Genomic DNA, 24,405 nt, shown 5'->3' on the forward strand with positions numbered 1-24,405 from the left:
GCATCTACCTATCCTTGGAGAGAAGATTAGCGTACAGTTGCAGAAAAAGAGTCCCTTGAGCTGTCCTGAAGGGGAAGGAAGACCAAAAGGGGCAGGGCCCACATAGGGATGAGAAGGCAATGCATGAGACTGTGCCCAGTCTCTAGGCATATCTTAGGGATGAGTGGAATTTGAAAACTTTGTTCTCTCAGCCTGGCTGCAAACCCTTTTTGTTGACATGGGAGAATTTGGAGATAACTCTGTGAAGTGAATCTGAGCTTTGCAATCCTCTTTTTCCTCTAAGGTCCAGCAAACTGCTTGCCTTCAATTACTTCTGTCAACTAAAGGAACTTTAAAAAAAATTATAAAGGCACACTAGAGACAACCAGATTTTATTTTTCTTCTAGTTATGTTAAATATATTTAATGCAAATACAGACTAGGAAAGGGGTTCACACAAAAAGCAACAAATGTACGTATAGTTAAATATCAGAGAAGGCTAAAATATGCTACCCAAAGTAACACTGAAGGTACTATTAAAAATGAAGTCAATTTCATTTCTAACAAGATAGAAATTTCCAAATGGCTTTTCTACAGGCCAAAAGAAACTAAGAAAATCTGTAAGAATGTTGGTCTTCTTGACTTTCTATGGTTCTGACCCCTGTCTGTGTGGCCAAGGAGTACACGGGAGAGGTTAGGGAGATTTTCAAGCCATATTGCACTCCTCAGATCCTACGCCAGCTCTGCACTAGGGGGATCCCTTGATGTTCCTTAGAACAATGTGAAAGCTGCCAATGACCTTCAGGGGCTATTTTGACAACTAGTTAGGGCGCAGTAAAGTCTTATCCACAAATCCTTTTCTGAATGTATGTAGGAAGAATTGGGTCAAATCTACACCACTGGAGGATGTCCCTATTCTGGGATGATCTTTCTGTGCTTTAGAATCACTGTGCATAAATAAAGCAGCACAAAGCTGCTTCAGTTCAGGGGAAACTCTAGGCCTGTATTTCTTAAAAGGCATCAGTTTAAGTTTTTATAAGGGTAACACACAGCCACAGGCAAGTTAGGAGACAGCACACGCTTAAAAAGAAAAATTAAAAAGGTCAAAATTCAAGTAATTGTTTTTAAATGTTGTTCTGCCTTTGGGTCAATGGAGGATCTTCTAGCATCACAACTGGTTACCTCAATTGTACAAGGAAGAAGAGAGTTTAGGACTGTACAAGGTATGTGCACTCTAGCATAGCATGGAGCTCAATTCTGCAATAACTCCATGCTTACCAGCACATAGTGGATAAATTGGGGCAAGGAAAGAAGTAGAGGGCCAAGATAGGAAATGGGTGGACCAGAAGGTACACAATTAACTAGAAATTAATATCTTTGCCCTTAAAAATGTAATGTTAGGGCTATAATAGCTACTGCAGAACAGCTCTAATACTTTCTCAAGGCCATAGAAAGCTGGTAGTTTTCCCTTAATTTCTTTGGGAAGGTATCTAGGCTTTATAGTGAAATTCACATTAGTGCAAAAGGCTCACACAAAGCCCTCCATATAACTTAAGCCATTAATCTGGCACTTAAATAGTGTAGAGGGCTCTCTGCATAGGAGTTAATATCACCCTTACATTACCCACTGAAATTAAATAATTTAAAAGCAACCTATGTAGACAGTGAGAGAACAAAGTAATATTCAATGGAATGATCTGAGGAAATGATGAGGTAAAAAGCAGGAATTCTAAACAAATTCATAATACCAGCCTATCCTCGCCTCCTTCCTGAATGATTTGACCCACAGAAGCTTGATTTTGTTGCTTTAGAAAACACTCTCTCTTACACGCCATCAGTTGCTCAAAATCCCGCCACATTTTAGCTTGCTTCATATTTGGCCCATGACTTTCTCGCACAGCTTTTTGTTTCTCTCGTAGTTTCTGTTATAAACAAATAAAGTTATTTCAGATTTTTGAAAGGGTTCAGCATGAAAAACATTACCTTACATAGATAGCCTAATGCGAATAAAGAACATTATTAATGTTCATTTAAGTGAGAAAACACCCCATGCAGCATTCTTTGTAAAGTCTTTGATGTGTGTGCCTTGTATGATAGATTTATTGCAGCTCCTTGAAAATAGGTACCCCCTTTTTCTACAATGCAACTTTACCCAGCTGTGTTCCTAGTTCTCTGTGGGAGTCTCATTTGTTTTGTAAAAGTGTATTTTAAAACAATCTGCTCACTTCTTGACTGAGACTTTCCATATCAAGCTGCAATCTGTAATAGTCTGACTATGAAGTTATATATCCTGAAATTAAACTTTTACATGAGAAACTACAATTAATTTGATTATAGTGACAAACTGCTAGCTAACATTCACTTGCAAACTGACTCAGAGAAAATGATAAAGGAAAAAAAGAAAACATTTTTGTTGAAATAGTCTGGCTAAGCTCTTCTTCACTAGCCTGAACTTCATATTTAACTAAACCTGGACAACAGCTTGTCTTAATATAGCTACACTGAAGATAATCATTAGTCTTTTATAAAAATAAGACTGACAGCTCTGAAATTCATTGACTTTGACAAGCTGCTTTATATATGACTTCAGATTTAAGCTGACAGTTTGTTACATCTATGTTTCAGTTTCTTATCCAGATGGTTTACAAGGAATGTGCTGTTGTGTTAAGCTGTTTGACTGTCTTTTATAAGAAGCTCATGGTATACTCTGTAGGAAATCAAACTCTGAAGGTTTCAGGGGATTAGTTGCTGGTGCCAATGGTAATCAAGTTTTCTTTGTGGTCTACAATATGCTTTTTAAAAAGATGAGCAGTTTTGAACACAACCAAATAAAAGTATAAACTGTAACATGTTTGTTCAAGTAAAAACAAAATCCAATTCATCCTTACCTTTCCAAGGTTCTCTTGTTCAAGGATCATTCGTGTGTATTGTTCTCTAAGGAAGGTGCAAAATAACTGAATTATAATTTTAATTAGCTCTAAATTATGGGACAGATTAACCGTACACATTGGAAGAAATAGAAAATGGCAGAACGTTTACAATGTATAGCCAATGTAGGGATACCATCAAAATCTTAAGGGCCCTGAAACAAGAAAGCCAAGGCATGAGATGAAGAAACATTTTTATCATCAAGCTCCAGGTCTTCTTTGACCCCTGTAATTGTGTAGTTCACATAGAATGTTGTTCACCAATGGATGAGGTCATTTTTTAGCTTTCAGAGCAGGTTTGATTTCTGGGGTTCCCCAAGTAAAGTCTGATGCACATCCCCTCTGGAAAAATGCATGGTTGAGAGCCTTTTTAAAAGTGCATTCAAGTTGCCAATATTCTGAGATTGCTCAGTGCCATACTTCTTTACAAATGCCATGGAACAAATGGGAAGATTCAGGAGTGCAAGGCGATCAGTATTCGGTTTTGATATTACACACACACACACACACACACACACACACACACACACACACACACACACACACACACACACAGTCCCCGGGTTACGTACAAGATAGGGACTGTAGGTTTGTTCTTAAGTTGAATTTGTATGTAAGTCAGAACTGGTACATACAGGCAGTCCCCGACTTACGCGGATCCGACTTACAAACGGGTCGCCGCCTGTGTCCTCCGGGGCGAGAAAAGCTTCTCCCGGTCTCCCTGGTCTGCTGGGGGGGTCCAGCAAAGCTGCTGGACCCCCCAGCAGACCAGGGACACCCGAGCAAAGCCGCCGGCTGGGCGGCTTTGCTCGTTTGCCCGGGAGCAAAGCCACCCAGGCAGTGGGACTCCCGCCGCCTGGGCGGCTTTGCTCCCGGGCAAAAGAGCAAAGCCGCCCAGGCGGCGGCTTTGCTCGGTTGTCCCTGGTCTGCTGGGGGAGGTCCAGCGGCTTTTCTGGACCCCCCCAGCAGACCAGGGAGACAGGAGCAAAGCCACACGGGTGGCAGGGTCCCTCCGCCTGTGCAGCTTTGCTCGGGTCTCCCTGGTCTGCTGGGGGGGGGGGGGGGAAGAGGGCGCAGCTAGTGCCCCCCCCCTCCCAGCAGACCATGCTTTTGTTGCGGGACGCCTCGGGTAGAGCAGCTGGGGTGCTGCCGGGTTGGTCCTGTGGGAACCTACTGGGCATCGCCCCAGCTGTTCTGTCCCAGGCTCCAGACTCAACAGCTGTTGAAACTGATCAGGCTGATTCCAGGAAGCTGGGGGCAGAGCAACTCTGCCTCCGGCTTCCTGTAGTCAGCCCCTGGTCAGTTTCAGTAGCAGCAGCTGAATCTGGAGCCAGTTCCGACTTACATACAAATTCAACTTAAGAACAAACCTAGTGTCCCCATCTTGTACGTAACCCAGGGACTGCCTGTGTTGTAGGAGAAACTCTAGCCAAACATTTCTCCAGAGCTCAGTTTTATTCTCCCACACCTCACTTCCCTCAGTCCTTTATTCTCAAGCTGAGGTGTCTGCTGGGGGAGGGGGGGGCGCTAGCTTCGCGTCTCCCTGGTCTGCTGGGGGGGGGGGGGGCGGCGCTTGCTTCACGTCTCCCTAGTCTGCTGGGGGGAAGCAGCTAGTGCGGGGTTGCCTCATCCCGTTCGTAAGTAGGGATCCGATGTAAGTCGGATCCATGTAACCCGGGGACTGCCTGTATATATATTTGGCAAAACCTAACACTGGTGGCCTAATTTCCAAAATGCTGAGCACCCTGCTACTCCAAAGGATCTGCAACAGGAATTGCTAGGTGCTTAGCACTTTTGAAAATCAGGCTTTTTAATAAAGTGCCTAAACATAGATGTAGAACAACCAATATTAAAAATCTTGGCCTCTTGCTGTCATTGGTGGATGAAGCTATTCTTCTGATGTACGTGAAAGTTGACAGCAGGATATGATACGTAAATCATAATAAATACGGATATGCTTTTATGCCCATATTTACATATTTTTCAAATATAGGTGAGATATTAAAAAAACAAGCTCTCTTAGCTACAGTGAGATAGATAGTTCATGAAAAACAGTGTTTCAAGTATCTAAAGAACTTCCAAAATTGCTCAGCAGGGGGAAATTCTAGTCTTCAAAAGAATAAAATACAATAAACCACACCAGGTTGTCCTAATAGGCTATTATAAGGCAAGGGTGGAGGATCCACTATGATGCTGTTTGTCCTACATAGTCCCCATCTTTGAGTTACAGTATATTCTTTAGGCTCCCTTCCATCTGAATCCAACTCTTGATTTCTCAGCAGAGTTGATGTGTTAGGGATCAGAGAGTGTGTGGATGGTGCACATTGTGCTCTAACAACTCAGGATGTGTCTCCTCAGTGCAAATTAGAACAGTCATCAGGCTGCTCTAAGTTGTACTGGGGGCCAATTTAGCTCCTGGCTATTCCCATCAGCTCAAAAGAGTGGAAAGCCACCTAAAATCTTCTCCTTCCTATTAAGTACACTGAATGTTACTCAGGCACGACTAAGGAGCTGGTCCCAGAATGTATTTTTGTTTGTTTTAAGTAAAGCCATTTAGTGCACAACAATGATAAAAAACACCTCTTTTTTTCCATGGTAGCCTTTTTCTTTACTATTTATAATGATGACTGGAAAGAATGCAACTTAATTAGAAAAAAAAACCAACCTTTATTTTTAGAGAACAAAATTAACTTTTCACATTCCTTAGTACTGACTGTATGGAACATAGAGTTTATATCCAATAAAGAGGGTCAGAATAAAGACATTTTTTGTTCAATACTGTATTAGGAAAGTGCTGTTCTATTTATAGTTCATTTTAAACTCTGTTTACATTCCAATGCCCAGTAAAAATACATACACATTCTGAAAGGTATTCTAGAAACACAATTTCTCTATTTTGCGTTTTGTAAATACCCGCATATGAAAATCTTCAGTATACTAATAAATGTGAATGCTTTTTGAACTCACTGATGGTCAAAATAGAACATTTATTATTTCAGATAGACTATCATCTTGCCTAATTTCTTTTCTCAGGTTTTGGAAAGGTTCAGTGAAACAGTGACAGCAATGGAAGTGGCAATGTTCCATTCAAGTCATACTCACAATGCCCAGAATCCCATAATTCCTCTCAATATGTTTCAATTCCTGCATTTCCTCTATTTGCTCTTCTGTTTGCCCAGTTACTTGATTCCATGTTTAGACAGATGTCAGTAATGTTTCCTAGGTAGCCTGCACTTTCCATACACAGTGGAAGATGCAGTTTCTACCCTAAAGAGCATCCAGTCATATAAGGGCAGACAAGTGGTGGAAAGGAATAAAACATACAATGAGGTTAGGGGATGGGAAGCACTTGAAGGTTGGTTTGTGTTTTAAAGTTACATTCACTAAATTGTCTTCTTCCTCAACCTGCCCTCTTGCTTTTCTCCTGCACCAGTTCCTAATTTTAGATCTAGAGTACTAACAACATTTGACTTCTTCTCTGCACATAAGTGACTTATTAATTATTATTATTATTAATAATAAATATTTGTATTCCAGCAGCACCCAGTTGTGTCTGATGGGGTGGATGGTATCAGAAGGTACAAGGAGCAACACACATTTTTCCTATGGAGCACAGGCACTTCTCTTTTCTAACACCAATGTTAGAGCTAGCTAGATCAGGATCTGAGGATGTGCTGAACTCCTTTAAAAAGGTGATAGATTTATGGCTTCAATGTGCACTTTCAAGAACCCCTGGAGGAAATCTGGCTGACTCTCTCAGTCTCACTCAGCCATACTTTCTCTTCAGGCTTGGCGGCAGCAAAACATCTCTGCACCTTCTCCAACATGAGCTTGGAGTTAAAAGCTACTGTCTGGCCTATAATATTCAACACAAAGGGAAAGGTTTTTGGTATGCTTGAGAGAACTCCTGGGCATACAACAATATATTTTGGATGTAGGAACTTATTTTTTGAATGTTATTTTTAAACTCAGATGATGAATTCCTTCTTCCAGTTCACATACTAACGAAAAAAAGTATAACTTCAGTTTCAGTCTTAACTATCCTCTGAATTAACATGCAAGAGGCAGACAAGAACATTTACCTTATTGATTTTCTTCTGTCTTGTGGATCTGGAGAGACATAGGTCTTCATCTCATCTTTAGCACGTTGAAGTTGTACTTCTAGATTCTAAAAGGAAACATACAGCATAATTTAGACATATCATCTTTCCTTAAATATTGTCATCTGTGCAAGTGTGATGAGGTGTACCAGCCCGCACTGGGAAAGCTGGGCTTAACCAGGCTCACCTGCAGCTCAGGTATAAAGGCCTAGAGAGTGGCTCAGTCTGGGCTGGCTGCTGAAGAAAGGAGGTATTGCCCAAGTTCCTGCAGGCAAACCGCCAGAAGGAACAGCCCTGGAAACCAGCCAGCGAGATATTCATGCCACAGAAGGGGATATGGAGGAAGGACCCTGAAAGGAAGCCAGCGAAGACTGATAGGAAGTAGCCCAGGCAGAGATATTGTGGCTCAGTGTGTTGCAGTGGGATTCCCTGCTGAGAGAGCAGTAGACTGTGCCACTTCTAATAGGGCCCTGGGCTGGGACCCAGTTGAGTAGGAAGGGTCTGACTCCCCCTACCACCTTCTCAATCCCTGAGCTGGAGGGTCAACACCTGTTTATTACTGACTCCAGCTGCGAGGCTGCACTGCCCTGGTGGGAAGGGTGTAGGTGTATAATCACAGTTGCATGGCAGGATATGCAGGGTTGGTCATGGTCCCAAGAAGCTCCAGAGACATGGCTGCTCCCCTTGGGAGAGGGGCAAGAGTGTCACTCTGTGACAAGTTTAAGACTCTCTCTGGTGGACTTACCCTTTTCGTGCAGTTAGTATAATGGTAGCTGCTTTCTTCCTGAATACACTCCTCACGAAGCCCTTTTACTTCCTGCAGCATGAAAAAAATTTATTTTATTGGGCAGCATCCTGGAAAGTCTACAGCAGACAGAGTATTATTGTATGAAGTACAACAGGAAGCATTTAGGGCAACATCCAGCCATCACTGTGTTTGCTGAATTCTGATTGCAGTCAATGGCCCTTACATTCATGTGAATTAGTAATTGAATTCTCTTTGCTTATTGTGCAAAGCATTGTTCACTACTTTGGTATCAAAATCTTTGAATTCTGTACTAGGAATGTGAACCGTTAATGCTAAATGGGTAATGCTTTCTGGTTTCAGTTAACCAGTAAACAGTGGGGGTTGAAGCAGCTTCCGCCTGCTGTGGATAAGGGCAGCTGTGGACAGGGGCTGCTCACACAGAAAGTCTGTAGCAATGCTGGAAATTAAGTTTGGATCTCCCACCAGTGCTCCAGTTTTTGGGCCATCCTTCCCCTGAAGAGGCAGGATATGGGGAATTAATCCCATAATGAATTCTATACCTCCTAGAATTTTTATATATATAGAAATAACAATCTTACTTGTTCAAGCGTGGAACGATTACTTTCTAAACCTGCTGCACAGCTGTCATACTGGACTTTTTTTTCATCACATTGTTGGGTTAACTCCTGGTGTGGAACATGCAAAGGTCATGTAAATGAAAATACCAATTTAGTAACATATGGACCTAAGCATGTAAATTCTTGTCCAAGCTATTGGAACATAAAGCATCTTACATAAACCAAGCAAACATGAGCATAATTACAAGGATATCACTTCTAGCCCTGCATTTTGGAAGATCAGCAGTATAAACTACAACATAACATTCAAGTTTCCTTTACGTATTTGTATCTAGTCTTGGACTTGGTGGACTTAATTTCTAATTTGTTCACAATGTGTAAACATTTTACTTGCTCTTTAAACATTAATCTTACAAGATAGTTTAGATCAATTATGTTCCATATCAAAACAGTTTTGTCAACATTTATTTACTTTATAAAGCAATAGAAGGTTGGCCTTTGCATAAAGAAAAATTGATATTGCATTTAAACTTTTAGCAACCAATAAGATACCATAGGTCTTCTTATAAAGAGCATATATTGGTTACTTGTATATAAAATATCCTGTATAGTTCTGCATTTGCAGACACTTGTTTTAAAATTAATTATGAAAAGAATGTGTTTAGACCTTTAACTGGAAAAAAGAGGCAGAGCTCTATTTACTTGATTGGGATAGTATACACAAGTTGAGGGTCTGGATGACATTTTTTTTTTTTTACTGCCCTGTAAAAGCAAATGGATACATCTGCCCATCATCAAGGATCGGTACATAAGATGGTACAGGTGTGTTCAGTTATAACTATTTAATTATGTTTTGTTTTGTTCTGATCTCATTATCATAGAATTACTATGGTGAGGGAAAAAAACCTCAGTCTGACAGTATGGTTATATTGCTGATTTGAGAGTTCCAGATAAGTGTTTCCTTTAATTCAGCGGTTCTCAAATTGTGGTCTGTAGCCCACAAGTGGTCCACGGCTGCCTTCCAGGTGGTCCACAGCAGGAGTTTCACCCCCTTCTCCACCATGCAGCGGGGAGGCTGAGCTGCTTCCTCACCGCTGGCACGCAACCATGACAATGCAGCATCAAATCCCGCAGGCAGGGAGACAAAGAAAGCAAACTCACACACACCCTTGGTGCAGGCCAAAGGCACATCACTGACATGGTAAGAGTGGTGCATCACTCAGTTGGTCCCGTGAGGCAGGTAGCAGGTTGGGCTGTGCAGGGCTTGGCCAGGTGGGACGGGTTTTCATGGCATATGAGTGGCCAATGCTCCCCCCCTTCACCAGCAGCAGGCTGAGCTGCACCACACCCAGCAGTGGTGAGAGGAGACAACACTGGGGCTGAGGACCCAGCACACACACAGGAAGCAGGTGGAGGCTTGGGGCCCTTTGGGGCTTTGTACTCATGGGGACTTAGGGTGCCATGGACTGGACCCATGCAGGACCCCATCCCCTGCAGGGCTGGACATCCTGGGCCACCTACCCCGGCTGTACCGCACTCAGCCACCCTGCCACTCCATCAACCTTAACCCCACTACCACCTTGACCCCAGTCCTATTCCAGTGGCATCCTGCTCCCCATCTCTCTGAATCCCCTCAGCCGTTCTGGCCCACAGCTTTAGCCCCAAACACTCCCTGCCTCATCTCCCTTGCCCTGGCCAGACAACTACCACCACCCTGCTCCTGCATCTACGGTTGCTCTTTGCACTCTCCTTGCTCCTGCTCACTCCCCCAGGCCAGACACCCTAATCCCAGCCTACTTCTCCACCCTACCTCCCACTCAGACCTTGCACCCTCACCCCCTTAGGAATATTAAATTTAGATTAACTAATTGAATATTCAATGGGATTTCCATCTATTCAAGTAGTCGATAAGGGTGGCTCCATCTTTAAACTGTTACAGTTCAAAAGGGGAATCCCCACTGGCCCCATGCTCCCTGTGGAGCTTTTGCTTTTGAAATGTACAAGAGCCCCATCAAGGCTCTTGTACATTTCAAAAGCAGAATCACAGCAGAACCATGCCAACAGAGACTGCTTCAGTTCCCACTCACGCCATTTCCTGCTGTGCTCTACCTTCCCTGCCCCAAGGAGCTCATGCTGGAGGGAACCAGCTTTTAAGCTAGCTTCCGCCAGCACCAGCTCCTACTCCTACTCCCCAGCTGCCTCTCTTTGACAGAGGCAGCAAGGGGGAGAAGTGACTAGCATCACTTTGCTTATCGGATACTCAACTAGTTGACTAGTTGCTTAAATCCCTACTCCTTCTGCACCTCCCTCCCAGTTCCTGCACCCCATCACTATCCCACACTGTGGCAGCTCTGTCCCGCACACTGAACCCCTCATTTTTGTTCCTACCCCAGGAACAGGGGGTCCACAAAATCCACTAACTCTGGAATCCCAGAAAATCTGGCCTTTAAGAAGCCCTGAATCTCAGTCCCGCTGTCCATTTCCCTTGCTCATGGGGCTAGAGCATCAGAGGAGTGAGGTGTTTCAGTTGGGGGCCACATCAGTGAGGATTCAGGGGTTTTGGACTAGTTTTTTTGCTTCTCACTTGTGTGGTCCCCAGTTGATTTTTCTGTGGGTCAGTGGGCCTGACAAAAAAAGATTCCACACATATACCATAAATAAAGAAAATATTGAAACCTTTTGTGTTGGACATAAATTAATATTTTACTTTATTTAAAATTAAGTTTGATGAAGTTTGATAAACTAGCATAAGAAAGTTAAAATGCTTCATCTATTTAATAATTTAAATTAACCCAGTCACCCCAGCTGCAGCACTAGCAAAATGGCTTAGGTGTAATTATTTAATTTGTGGTAAGTTTCCATTAGCAAATGGTGATCCATGGAAAGGTTTACATTGAGCTGGGTGGTCCACAGGCCAAAAAATTTGAGAACAGCAGCTCTATTTTTTTTTCCATCTATGTACGGAATAAATTTTGTTGTGTCCTGAGATGTGTATATGTGCACCACCACACATGCTGTCAGCTGTGGGCCCTCTGCTAATCAGCTAGGAGGTGTTTGAATCTCTCTGGAGTACCCATTTTACAGAGAACACTGTTTCAGACCCCTTTAGGCACTTCATGTTGAAAATTCATTTCTCTCAACCAGTGTTTCACCAGAGTTTACCTTTTTTACACCTTACAGATTTCCTCCAAGGTGATTATGGTCTTGTATTAGGTAACAGAGGTTTAAAAATTACAGCCTCTCTCCAAGTTATGAACGAGTTACGGACCAAACACTGGGTTGTAACTCGATCCATTCATAACTCAGACCCCATTGAGTTACATAGCGACCGCGGTTTTCGTAAGTGCAGATCGCGTTTGTAATTCAGGGACCGCCTTTACGACCGCTCCATGGGAACTTTGGTCGTAAATGCGAATAGTCATAACTCGACCATTCGCAACTCGGGGCTGGCACGCAGCTGTATGTATATTTGTGGTTTTGCCTTCCATACACTCATAAAGAAAGTTATCATGCAATTAAAAGAGTTGTAATTTAAATATTTCTATGGGGGAGAAGAACCCTACAAAGTTTACAACTAAATTGTTTAAATCTACAAGACAGTATAGACATGTACCATCATAAGGTCTAGCTCTCTGGATGCCAATAACTAAGAATAAAACTTAAATAACACATGCCTTAAATTTTCATAGAGGCCTCAAATCAGCCTCTAAATCTGCACATCCAAGGAGTTTTAACACAAATTTATGAAAGGCAATTTACATACAGACTTACCTACAGATCTGATTTGCCACTTATGGCAGTAGTTTTATGCTGCTGTAATTCCACTGAAACTAAACACATTAATACTGTGATAAATCTGGATATGCCCTGACTTCATAGGCAAAATTGCAAAGCAAAATTTAGCGGGGATTTCTACAGATTTGTCCCATTGCACATACAGCACATAAATGTTCATTACAGTATATATTCCTAAACATTTTTACTAACCTGGCAGTTTTGCCGCAACTGTCTCAATTCTTTGATAACTGGAGCTAGGCTTGACTTCTTATCTGCCACCAAAGCATTCAGTTTTTTTACCTGATATATGAACAGGCATTATATGAATATGCTATTAGTAAAAAGTCAGATTATTAAAAATGGAAGGTTAAAGAGAAGGAAAGCAAACATATTGAAGGAAAACAAGTATGAAAAGAGACTAAATAATATATTATGTAAAATAAATAATATGCAAATGATAATTAAGTAATGGTACATTTTATAATAGGAGGACCATCACAAACCACCCCAGCTCTGTTTTCATGATCTGAATTGCTTGTTTATTCTATATAAATTCTATCCTACAGTTTATGCAACATAATGCCTTCCTCAGCCTAGAAGTTATTTTGAAAAGAGCCTTGTGTCTGAACCTTTTTATTTCAGGTATATGGCTTGTTAGACCCTGATAAGAACTTAAAAATGCTGAAAGTTCTAGTCAGTTTCTAACATTAGTTGCATATACTTATCTATAAGATGGCCACAAAAAAGAGAATAGTTACAAATAAATACATATTACTTTATAAGAGTATGAATTTTTCTACTGTTATTTTATAACTTTCTTCATTGGGATAGATACAAACTTACACATTTACATTAAATTTAGTTCTCTCTCTCCAAGGCCAGGTCTACACTATTGCTTACATCAATCTAACTTAACTAACTCAGCGATGTGAAAAAGATGCCCTTCCTGAGTGGATGCAAATTATAGTAACCTAACCACTATCTACTGATGACATAGCTGCCACCTCTTGTGGAGGTGAAGTAATTATGCTGACAGGAGAATGCTTTTCTGTAGATACAGGGCATCTTCACCAGATGCACTATAATGGTGCAGCTATGCCAATGTAGCACTCCTAGTATAGACCTTGTTTTTGAAAACTAGGTATCATGTACAGTGTATAATAAAGAGGAAGCATTTCTATGAATACATAATCCAATCCAATGCTCATTGCACTTAATGGATGAACACACTTCAATGACCATAGGATGCTATTCCAGGAAGGACTGCTAAGCAGGGATGGCGTCCACCTTTCGAGGAGGGGGAAGACTCTATTTGGACACAGAATGGCTAACCTAGTGAGGAGGGCTTTAAACTAGATTCGACGGGGACAGGTGAGCAAAGCCCACAGGTAAGTGGAGAACATGGGGACCTGGAAGATGGGTTGGAAATGGGAGGGAGCGTGGGCTACAATGGCACAGAGAAGGAGGGTCAGTGCAAAACTGGGAGGCAAGGTCATATCAGGATCTGAGATGCCTATATACAAATGTGAGAAGTATGGGAAATAAGCAGGAAGAACTGGAAGGGCTAATAAATAAGTACAATTATGACACTGTTGGCATCACAGAAACTTGGTGGGATAATACACATGATTGGAATGTTTCTATAGAAGGGTACAGCTTGCTCAGGAAGGATAGACAGGGGAAAAAGGGAGGAGGTGTTGCCTTATACATTATAAATGAACACACTTGGTGTGAGGTGGAGATGGACATAGACGGAAGTGTTGAGAGTCTCTGGGTTAGGCTAAAAGGGATTAAAAACAAAGGTGATGTCATGCTAGGAGTCTACTACAGGCCACCTACCCAGGTGGAAGAAGTGGATGAGGCTTTTTTTAAACAACTAACAAAATCATCCAAAGCCCAAGATTTGGAGGTGATGGGGGACTTCAACTATCCAGATATACGTTGGGAAAATAACACTGCGGGGCACAGACTATCCAATAAGGTCTTGGACTGCATTGTAGACTTTTTATTTCAGAAGGTTGAAAAAAGCTACCCGGGGGGAAGCTGTCAAGATTTGATCCTAATAAATAGGGAGAAACTAGTTGAGAATTTGAAAGTGGAAGGCAGCTTGGGTGAAAGTGATCATGAAATCATTGCATTCACAATTCTAAGGAAGGGTATAAGGGAGAACAGCAAAATAGAGACAATGGATTTCAGGAAGGCGGATTTTGGTAAGCTCAGAGATCTGATAGGTAAGGTCCCATGGGAATCGAGACTGAGGGGAAAAACAACTGAGGAGAGTTGGCAGTTTTTCAAAGGGACATTGTTAAGGGCCCAAAAGCAAGCTATTCCTATGTATTGGAAAGATAGAAAATATGGCAAAAGACCACCTTGGCTTAACCACGAGATCTTGCATAATCTAAAAATAAAAAGGAGTCATATAAAAAATGGAAAGTAGGACAAATTACAAAGGATGAATATAGGCAAACAGCACAGGAATGCAGGGGCAAGATTAGAAAGGCAAAAGCACAGAATGAGCTCAAATTAGCTACCGGAATAAAGGGAAGCAAGAAGAGTTTTTATAAATACGTTAGAAGCAAGAGGAAGACCAAGGACAGGGTAGGCCCACTGGTCAGTGAGGAGGAAGAAACAGTAACAGGAAACTTGGAAATGGCAGAGATGCTCAATGACTTTGTTTCGGTCTTCACCGAGAAGTCTGAAGGAACGCCTAACATAGTGAATGCGAGTGGGAAGGGGCTAGTTTTAGAAGGTAAAATAAAAAAAGAACAAGTTAAAAATCACCTAGAAAAGTTAGATGCCTGCAAGTCACCAGGGCCTGATGAAATGCATCCTAGAATTCTCAAGGAGCTGATAGAGGAGGTATCTGAGCCTCTAGCTATCATCTTTGGAAAATCATGGGAGACAGGAGAGATTCCAGAGGAAAAGGGCAAATATAGTGCCCATCTATAAAAAGGGAAATAAGAACAACCCAGGAAACTACAGACCTGTTAGTTTAACTTCTGTGCCAGGAAAGGTAATGGAGCAAGTAATTAAGGCAATCATCTGTAAACACTTGGAAAGTGGCAAGATGATAGGGAACAGCCAGCATGGATTTGTAAAGAACAAATAATGTCAAACCAATCTGATAGCTTTCTTTTATAGGATAACGAGTCTTGTGGATAAGGGAGAAGCGGTGGATGTGGTATACCTAGACTTTAGTAAGGCGTTTGATACGGTTTCGCATGATATTCTTATTAATAAATTAGATAAATACAACTTAGATGGGGCTACTATAAGGTGGGTGCATAACTGGCTGGATAACCACATTCAGAGAGTAGTTATTAATGGTTCACAATCCTGCTGGAAAGGCATAACAAGTGGGGTTCCGCAGGGGTCTGTTTTGGGACCGGCTCTGTTCAATATCTTCATCAACGATTTAGATATTGGCATAGAAACTACGCTTATTAAGTTTGCACATGATACCAAGCTGGGAGGGACTGCGACTAATCTGGAGGTTAGTGTCATAATTCAAAATGACCTGGACAAACTGGAGAAATGGTCTGAAGTAAATAGGATGAAGTTTAATAAAAACAAATGCAAAGTGCTCCACTTAGGAAGGAACAATCAGTTTCACACATACAGAATGGGAAGCAACTATCTGGGAAGGAGTACGGCAGAAAGGGATCTAGGGTTATAGTGGACCACAAGCTGAATATTAGTCAGCAGTGTGATGCCGTTGCAAAGAAAGCAAAAATGATTCTGGGATGCATTAACAGGTGTGTTGTGAGCAAGACACGAGAAGTCATTCTTCCGCTCTACTCTGCGCTGGTTAGGCCTCAATTGGAGTATTGTGTTCAGTTCTGGGCACCGCATTTCAAGAAAGATGTGGAGAAATTGGAGAGGGTCCAGAGAAGAGCAATGAGAATGATTAAAGGTCTAGAGAACATGACCTCCGAGAGAAGGCTGAAGGAATTGGGTTTGTTTAGTTCAGAAGAGAGAAGATTGAGGGGGGACATGATAGCCGTTTTCAGGTATCTAAAAGGGTGTCACAAGGAGGAGGGAGAAAACTTGTTCATCTTGGCCTCTGAGGACAGAACAAGAAGCAATGGGCTTAAACTGCAGCAAGGGAGGTTTAGGCTGTACATTAGGAAAAAGTTCCTAACTGTCAGGGTAGTCAAACACTGGAATAAATTGTCCAGGGAGGTTGAGGAATCTCCATCTGTGGATATATTTAGGAGTAGGTTAGATAAATGTCTATCAGGGATGGTCTAGACAGTATTTGGTCTTGCCATGGGGGTAGGGGTCTGGACTCGATGACCTCTTGAGGTCCCTTCCAGTCCTAGTATTCTATGATTCTATGAAAGTTGGATTGGGACCATTATGAATTATATTTTAAGACTACAAAAACCTTTTTAATGAAGTGTTATAAAGAGGGACCACTATGCACTGTATAGATAGCAGAACCTCGAACATTTATGAGGGTCAAACCTTTTTTCATTTATGGCAATCTCTTGTTTCAGAATAAATTTGTATGATTCTCTTGCTTTTCATCAATCTAATTTCAGTCCAATCCCTAGACACTCAGCAGGTGGTCTCTCCCCTGTACTGCAAGGTTAGATTTCTGCAAATGTGATGACAAGCTGGGGCTTCCCCTGATAGATAGATAAAAACAATCCAAGCACTCTATTGTTCCTCTGATGGGACATTCCAGAGCAGGAAATCCCTCCTACCCTGGGGCTATCTATTACTGGTTCAGCAACTATTAGTTTTTTCCAAGGGTATTTATGATTGCTTTAGAAATTATTCTAAAAGACTTTGAAAAATAGAAATACTTTGAAATAATGAAATGATGGGGCCTTACAGTTCAAATCACATCCAGCCTCTGGTTGAGAAGAATGCTTTTTTATTTTCAGTCAGTTTAAAAAGGGACCAGCAAAAAAAAAAAATCCTTTTTTGTTGCTTCTTTATTATGCATAAATAAAAAAGGTTTGAAAGACTTTTACATTTTTTCTGTATGATTTTTCATTAGTATTTCTAGTCCTGTCTTGTCTGCAAGACTGCATGATGAGTTAAATAATGACATCACAAGATTCAAGACAGTTGAAAGTTGAGCAATTGAGAGGGGAAGGGATTAGTCAGGCTTTTAAAACTCATTATGTTTTGTTTTTAACAACTATTTACTTCTAGTGATGAAATAACATTTTGGAAAAGGGAGTCTAACTTTCAATTCAATTCCATGTTTTCAAACAGGTGCAAATACTACCAATAAAATAAAAAAATATGAAATCATAACAATATTTTAAAAATTACAAAAATGTCAAACCAAGGAAGCCCAAACTAGATACCCCTAGCATTTCTAAAGGAAAAGCAATCAAGAAACACTGCTAACACATGCACTTTTAAAAAAAGGTATTCTTTGAATATCCAAAAGGGACACATGCCCAATTTTTCTAAACCTCTGTCAGGGCAACTTTGTAGCTGTACATTGCCCCAAAATATTTATTACAAAATGTATTTCTATAAACACGTTGCATTTGATTTTAAAACTTGTGATAGACATGTTAATCCTGGTAGGGATGTTAAAATGCGTTTATTTTTGTAAATGTGTAACCACTTAAAAGCCTGCTTCCCACGCATACCAGCTCTTGCCTGCCTACTTGCACTGCTGCCTCTGATACAAAGGCTGCAGCATGGGAGGGGGGAAGCAGATGGCTTGGCAGGAGAACAAGGGGGAGCTGCATATAACCGCGTACACAAGTACATTTTCACATCCCTAAATCTTGGTTTTATTTTTTTCTAAAATTAAACATCTAGCCTGCAGAAATACAGTAGTTAAATTAGGCAAAATCACCATTTCAGACATGTTATCTAACGTTCGTCCCTTCATTTCATCCATCTCACTCTTTGCCGCAGATACTCTCTCCAACTCCTCCTGTGTGTAACTGTATCCAGAGATACCTTTCTTGTCCTCAATAGCTTGCTGTGGACATAGGAAATAAGTACACAATTTGAGGATATTTTCTGGCAGACCATGAAGTGAGTTCTCTAATGTAAGTGAAATATTTAAAGAATGCTGGAAGTGAAGCTAAGTGCTGGAAACAGTTTATTTTAAGAGTGATGAAATTGTATGACTGCCATAAGACCTAACTAAAGTATCTGCCATTCTATTCAACTGGTAGGTTATTAATACTTTTCGCAAGATGTCTAAAAAGCCAACTGAAGTCAAAAGGAAGTTTTCTATTGACGTCAATGGGGTTTTGATCAGACCTTATATGCAGTAATTAAATATATAAAAATAGAGATGCCTATTTTGGAGGAGATAATCTATTGTAAATATAGCAAATTCTATTACCTCCTTCCCCCCACTATCTAAAGGAGAACAAAATACAGTATTTCTGAACTGTTTTGTAACTCTATTTTCCAATGCTGTGTTTTTATGGCAGGGTAACTAATATACATTATTTATCTTGTTGTATATTTCCTGGAGACTTAAACTCTGTCTTCAAACATATTCTGCTGCCCTTGATTGTCATGGGGACTCTTCTTGTTGTTTATGGTAGAAGCAGAGTTTGGCTAGTTTTCAGTTTCTGAGTAATATATATTCTCTAACTTCAGGAATCATTGTGAAGTACTCTGCTTCTTAAGGCCTGGTCATTGTTGCCATTTTTAAATACTATTCCACTATCGCAGAAAGCTTATCTGTGCCTTATAGTTGATAAAGTAGTTTTAAAGCCCTCAAAATATACTACATCTTATCTCCAGCTAATTAAGGATCTCCTCCCACTTTTGTGGAAGACAATAAAAATTTTGCCAATGACTTCCCTTGAGTGTAAGATTAAGCCAGTCACACTCAAGAAAAAAAGTAGTGTGTGTACAACTGTCTATAAGAAACTATTTCTAGTCATGACATACAATAGCTGAGTATAACTGGCAGATTAAAACAATTACTATATCAAGGACACTTTATCAGTGTTTAGCTAATAATTGTAAGAGAGCTTTAAAGATTAAAACACATTACAAAATTCCAAACCAATTATGTCCATTTCATTGTATTGATGATTATCACTGTGGCTGGGACGTATGGGAGTGGGAGAATTTTGCCTTACCAACTGTTGCTGAATAGCCTCATGACGTTGTTTTAGGAGTTCTTCTGTTCTCTGCAGGATACCGTACTCAGCTGTAATTTCTGCTATTTCTAGACGCTTCTTTTTGTAAAACGTGTTCTTGCTTCGAAGCTTATTAACATAGCGTTTAAACTGAAACGAGACATAAAAGGGACATTTGTAATTTAAATAAAATGGCCTTATTTATAGAACTACAGAAAATGAAATATCCTGTTCAAATAGCTCTCTATACCTCTGTTTAGCCATTTGATAAATGGAAATAATTTATTTCTACTTACCTGACTCACTTGGGGATGGAATGGCTAACTGCTGTTTGCAATGTTTTGTAGAAACTTGTATTATATTAACTTTTATTATCCAGGTTGAAGCTCTGTAAACTGGGACCATGGATGTTGCTGGACCAGAGAGTTCTGGTGGCCAGGAGCCCTGCAGCAGGAAGGCTGGTGGCCGGGAGCCCTGCCAGGGCCCAGGGCCCAGACCCCAGCTGGGCTGGAAACAGGGGGGCCAGCAGCTGGGAGTCATGCTGGAGCCAGGGGGCCTGCCAAGGTGGCAGCAGTAACTAGGAACCTTGCTGGAGTGGCAACAGCAGGATCAGTGGCCAGCAGTGGGGCTGGAAGCCCTGTCAGGGTGGCAACTGTGGGGCTGGCAGCAGCAGTGCCAGGCACCCTGCTAGGGCAGCAACAGTGGGACTGGCAGCCCTGCCGCAGCCAGTAGCCAAGCTAGGCTGAGGCAAGGGGCTGGCACTGTATTTTCATGGCCTGGTAAACTACCTTGTTTGGGACTGGTCAGGTATCGAAGGTGCTGAACTATAGGTCCAACCTATAGTACTTTGCTCTTACATGAGAATGCCTTTTATCCAAGAACATCAAAGAGATTTACATAACTTAATTGCACAACATCCTTGTAAAATAGATAAACATTATTAATCACACTTCTCAGGAGGAAACTCAGACACAGCGAGATGACTTGCTCAAAGTGACTGGACATGTGTGTCAGAGCTGGGACTAGATCTCAGGACTCCCCCTATCCAGTTATAGGCTGGAGCCACAAGATTGCCCTACTTCTCCTAAGGCAGTGGATAAGTAGTAGTGCTCAAGTTACCTCTGATTCACATATCACCACAGCAATTTATTTTTTTAAATTAAAGTTCTATTCTTTTTTAAAATTTAACCAATAAACACATAGGGATTACAGAGTTCTATGTTCCTAAAGCTTATGTTTTGGAATGGTCAGGAACTGATACTTCCATCCCCATCGTTATCCCCACATATTCAAGGGAGTATTTAAAATAAAACTACTTCCTCTGTAGTATCAAGGATAGACACATCTGGAGATAGGACACTGTATGGGGTTAATCAGGGCTCTGAGTTGGTGCCAAGCATTCTCTCTCAGGCCTGGCTAAGTGGTTCTTGCTCACATGTTCAACGTATAACTGACTGTCTTTTAAAGTATTGGGAAGAAATTCCCCCAAAACCAGCTTGGCAGTGGACTTGGGGGTGAGTGGGTTTCCTCAGCAGTGAGGAGTGCAGATCACTTGCCAAGATTATCTGAGTCTTGATTATCTGAGTCAAGAGTATCTCATTTAACTAGCTCCCTGCCACTGCAAGACATGCCCACTGATAACGGGAAACAAGAGAAGGTTACTCACCTCGATAGTAACTGACATTCTTTGAGATGAGTGTCCCCGTGGATGCTCCACATTAGGTCAGTGTGCTGCCACGGAGCCTTAAATCAGACATTTCAGAGCAGTGTCTCTGGGGCCGCATATGCACATGCCTGCAGCTACACGCTCTTAGCTTGCAGTCATTGCACATGCATAATTCCCCCACTCCGCTCCTCGGTTCCTTCTGTACCCCAGAATGATGCCATGGGAAGACCAGAATCCCAAAGTAGAAGGGAGAAAGGGAGAGTTGTGGAGCACCCATGGGGACATTCATCTCAAAGAACATCAGTTACTGTCGAGGTGAGTAACCTCCTCCTCTTCTTCAGAAGATGTCCCCGTAGGTGCTTCACATTAGGTGACTACAAAGCTATTTCTGGTTAGGGATTACAGATCTGGCAGAAAAGCAGTGGAAAAGACTGCCTTAGTGAATTTCAGGTTGGAGAGAGGTTCCAATCACACCCGTGTGCAAAAGGTGCTCTAGATCTTGCTTAAATAGAGCCTTGTGGAGTGGTCCCTGAAGAGAGGCCACAAAAGGACTTGGAAGGGGGTAGAGACATGAAGGGATAGCCTTTCTAAATGACCTGGAGGATCCAGTTGTTAGAGGTGATATGTTGCCAGTTAAAGAAGGGTAGTAGTCGATAATGAAATGATGGTGTTGATATAGGTGAGAGGCTCTCATGACCCTTGTCCTGATATTCAAAATTGCTTATTGGACTACTGCGACTGTTGGGAGTCAGTAGAGGAAGGGTGTCATTGTTTTATTCCACCTCTGTTCTGTTGGTGCTGGTCTGCTGTAATGTTGGGCATATAGAGGGTATCGAGGTTTCAGGAAGGGCTGATACCAAAATTGTCTTCTACCACGTGCCTGGTTGTAGATTCCCAAGGACTGAAGCATTACTCTGGAGTCTTTCACGGAGTGGAGAATTTCGCTGATGTTAGCGGCAAACAACTTCTGATCATTGAAAGGAAGCTCTTCCACTGTACAATGAATCTCTCTGGGGAATGGAATGGAATTAAACTATGAAGCCCTTTTCATGACTACTTCTGTTGCTGTGAATCATGCAGCCTCATCAGCATTGTCCAATGCAGCTTGCAATGCTGTTCTGCCAATCGTGTGACCCTCCAATACCAGTGCTTTGTACTGTTCTCTTTTAGCCTCAGGAATCTCTGCGATAAAGTTTGGTGTAACTTCAGTAGTCCTATATGCCTAAAGCCATATAGAAATGTGAAATTGTAAAGTAGAAGATGTGTATATTTTGGGTCCAAATGAGTCCAGGCTTTTGCTACCACGGTCCGATAGAGTGGACTGAAATTGTTGCTGCTTGGATTTCTGTTGTACAGAAATCACGAGTGAGTTAGGTACTGGGTGATTAAAGAGAAATTCAGTTCCCTTGGGTGGAACATAATACTTATCTATTCTCTTAGTGATAGAAGAGATTGATGCCAGAGTTTGCCACACCATCTTTGCTGGTTCAATTATTGCTGGATTAACTGGCAGCGCTATTTTAGATGGTGTTACCGAGTACAGTATGTCAGTTAACTCAGGCTGATTCTCCACAGCCTCCTAAAGACGAATGTTTAATTCAGCAGCTATACGTTTTAAAAGGTCTTGGAAGTGTGCAGCATCATCTGAGGTAGTTGGAGCTGGGGGCACAGATGCTCCCTCCACTGAGGTGGGTTCATTTAGGTCCAGGGAGGCTCCCCTCTTGTGTGGGTGGGTCCCCTTCATCTATTTGTTTAGAAGGGAAATATTGCACTCTGTCATTTCTGGCCATGCTGGTGCTTTTCATAATATTGCCATTTGTCCCACTATTGCCAGTATGGCCCGGGAGGGGTACCCAGGGATTGCCATAATATGAAGGCATATTCCCAAATTCTTGGTCAGATTTGGAAGAGAAAATCGTCAGATCTGTATTAGGAGAATTTCTGGGGGGAAACCCCTACAAAATTCATCTTCAGATTCCAATTAAAATATATTTTCTGATAAAGTGATCTCTTTGATGTTAACATGGCAGGAGAGCAATCAAAGTCTAAAAATGGTGAATTAAAGGTAGAGGAGACTAACAAGTCTCTATGCCGAGTATAGTGCACAGCTGGCATTGTCGGTGCTATAGCAGGAGGCATGGATGCTATTTGAGGGGTTGAATCATGCCTCGGTGCCCAGGAGACTAGAACCGCATTAAATGTCTCTGTGGTGGAGGCAGAGGCACCTGCTGATATGGTCGGTGCTGTGCTCTTATGCTGTGCCGACAAGACTGTATTGGTGCCAGGTGATGCTGCAGCTGATGAGGCAGGTAACTTGAAGCCTGATGCCTCAGAGTGTGATGCCGCATGTCTGTTAGCTACCCTGGAAGCTCCCAAGATATCCGGAGTATCATACATGTTGAGATGTGGTGCTACTGCTGTTTTTGGCACCGGCTGTGAGAGAGATGGCCATTTGGGTGCCATAGCACCTTGAGATAAAAAGGAAGCTCGCTTTTTGGTGGGCTTTTTTGGTTCCTCGCTATTTATGTTCCTCAAGCTGTTGGCCCAGGTCAAAAGCTGGTCAGAGAATTCTCAAATAAAAATAGCTTGAGATGGAGGTTTCTGTCTTTCTGTGCCCATGATTTCAACATTGCACAATGAGGGTATTTTTGAGAGAGATGCTGCTCTGAGGCAGTTGATGCATTGTGAATGCACATCCAATATGGGGATAGGCTCTTTACATGAGGAGCAGCATTTAAAACCTGGTGACCCAGGCATGATGCTGAAACCAGTCAGTAACTGCAGGAAGGGAGGGAAAAAAAACATACTAATCTAGTTTTTTTAAAGTTATCTAACAACAATAATAATAAACTGGGGAGAAAAAACTTAGTTTTGAATAGAGATAAGTATGTAGATGCAAAGAAGCTAGGTAGCACTTCTGAGTCCATTTGTAGCCAGAGGCGGTAGAGAAGGAAAAGAAGAGCGGGGGGGGGACTTGTGTAGATGCGATGCCTGCAATCTAAGAGTGTGCGGCTGCAGGCGCCCGCATGTGCGGCCCCAAGAATGCTGCTCTGAAATCTCCGATCTAAGGCCCGGCAGCAGTGCACTGACCAAATGTGGAGTACCCACACGGACAACTCTCCAAGAAGACGGAGCAGTTGTCTCCCTCAACCTTACCCCTCTGCCTAAAGATCCTATTCCTTCCAGGAGCACAGAGCCTGGCCCCCCTCGCGCCTTGTCCAGGTGCTTGGCAAGTCTGTTGGCCCCCCAATCTGGAGCACTGGCACTAATGCTGTGGTACAAAAAGGTCTAGTCTCCTGAGGGCTATAATACTCTGGACTTATTTTGGTTGTTGGGTTCATGTGTAGTGCTGATGGTGGCATGTGATATACATGAGGGCCACAGGGAAATGATTCATATTTTTTAAGTACAGGTTGTAAGCAGTTAAAATACTGATCTCTTACCTTTCAATTCAGCAAGAGAAATTATTGACTAATCATTTTTAACAAAAGGACAGGGCAAAGTAGAGTCAGCTCTTCACTGTGTACCCAGCTGGAGGACTGTCAT

At 41.9% G+C, this 24,405-nt stretch overlaps 1 protein-coding gene across 4 annotated transcripts in view; it reads right to left on the reverse strand.

Moving 5' to 3' along the window:
• Positions 1 to 355: 355 nt before the first annotated feature.
• The window catches only part of IFT81 (intraflagellar transport 81), a 72,800-nt gene continuing 48,750 nt past the window's right edge, over positions 356 to 24,405 (reverse strand). For all 4 annotated transcript variants that reach the window (XM_075898600.2, XM_006135167.3, XM_075898599.2 and 1 more), the window contains exons 12-19: positions 19,194 to 19,343; positions 17,939 to 18,067; positions 12,319 to 12,408; positions 8,353 to 8,439; positions 7,751 to 7,822; positions 6,988 to 7,073; positions 2,867 to 2,912; positions 356 to 1,900 (exon numbers count right to left, since the gene is read on the reverse strand). In XM_075898600.2, the coding sequence (XP_075754715.1) occupies positions 1,718 to 1,900; positions 2,867 to 2,912; positions 6,988 to 7,073; positions 7,751 to 7,822; positions 8,353 to 8,439; positions 12,319 to 12,408; positions 17,939 to 18,067; positions 19,194 to 19,343 (843 nt within the window). In that variant the 3' untranslated portion in view covers positions 356 to 1,717. The remainder of the gene's footprint in view (positions 1,901 to 2,866; positions 2,913 to 6,987; positions 7,074 to 7,750; positions 7,823 to 8,352; positions 8,440 to 12,318; positions 12,409 to 17,938; positions 18,068 to 19,193; positions 19,344 to 24,405) is intronic.

This window comes from Pelodiscus sinensis, chromosome Z (assembly GCF_052426305.1).
Source record: "Pelodiscus sinensis isolate ZL-2025 chromosome Z, ASM5242630v1, whole genome shotgun sequence".
In the NCBI taxonomy this organism is placed as follows: domain Eukaryota; kingdom Metazoa; phylum Chordata; order Testudines; family Trionychidae; genus Pelodiscus; species Pelodiscus sinensis.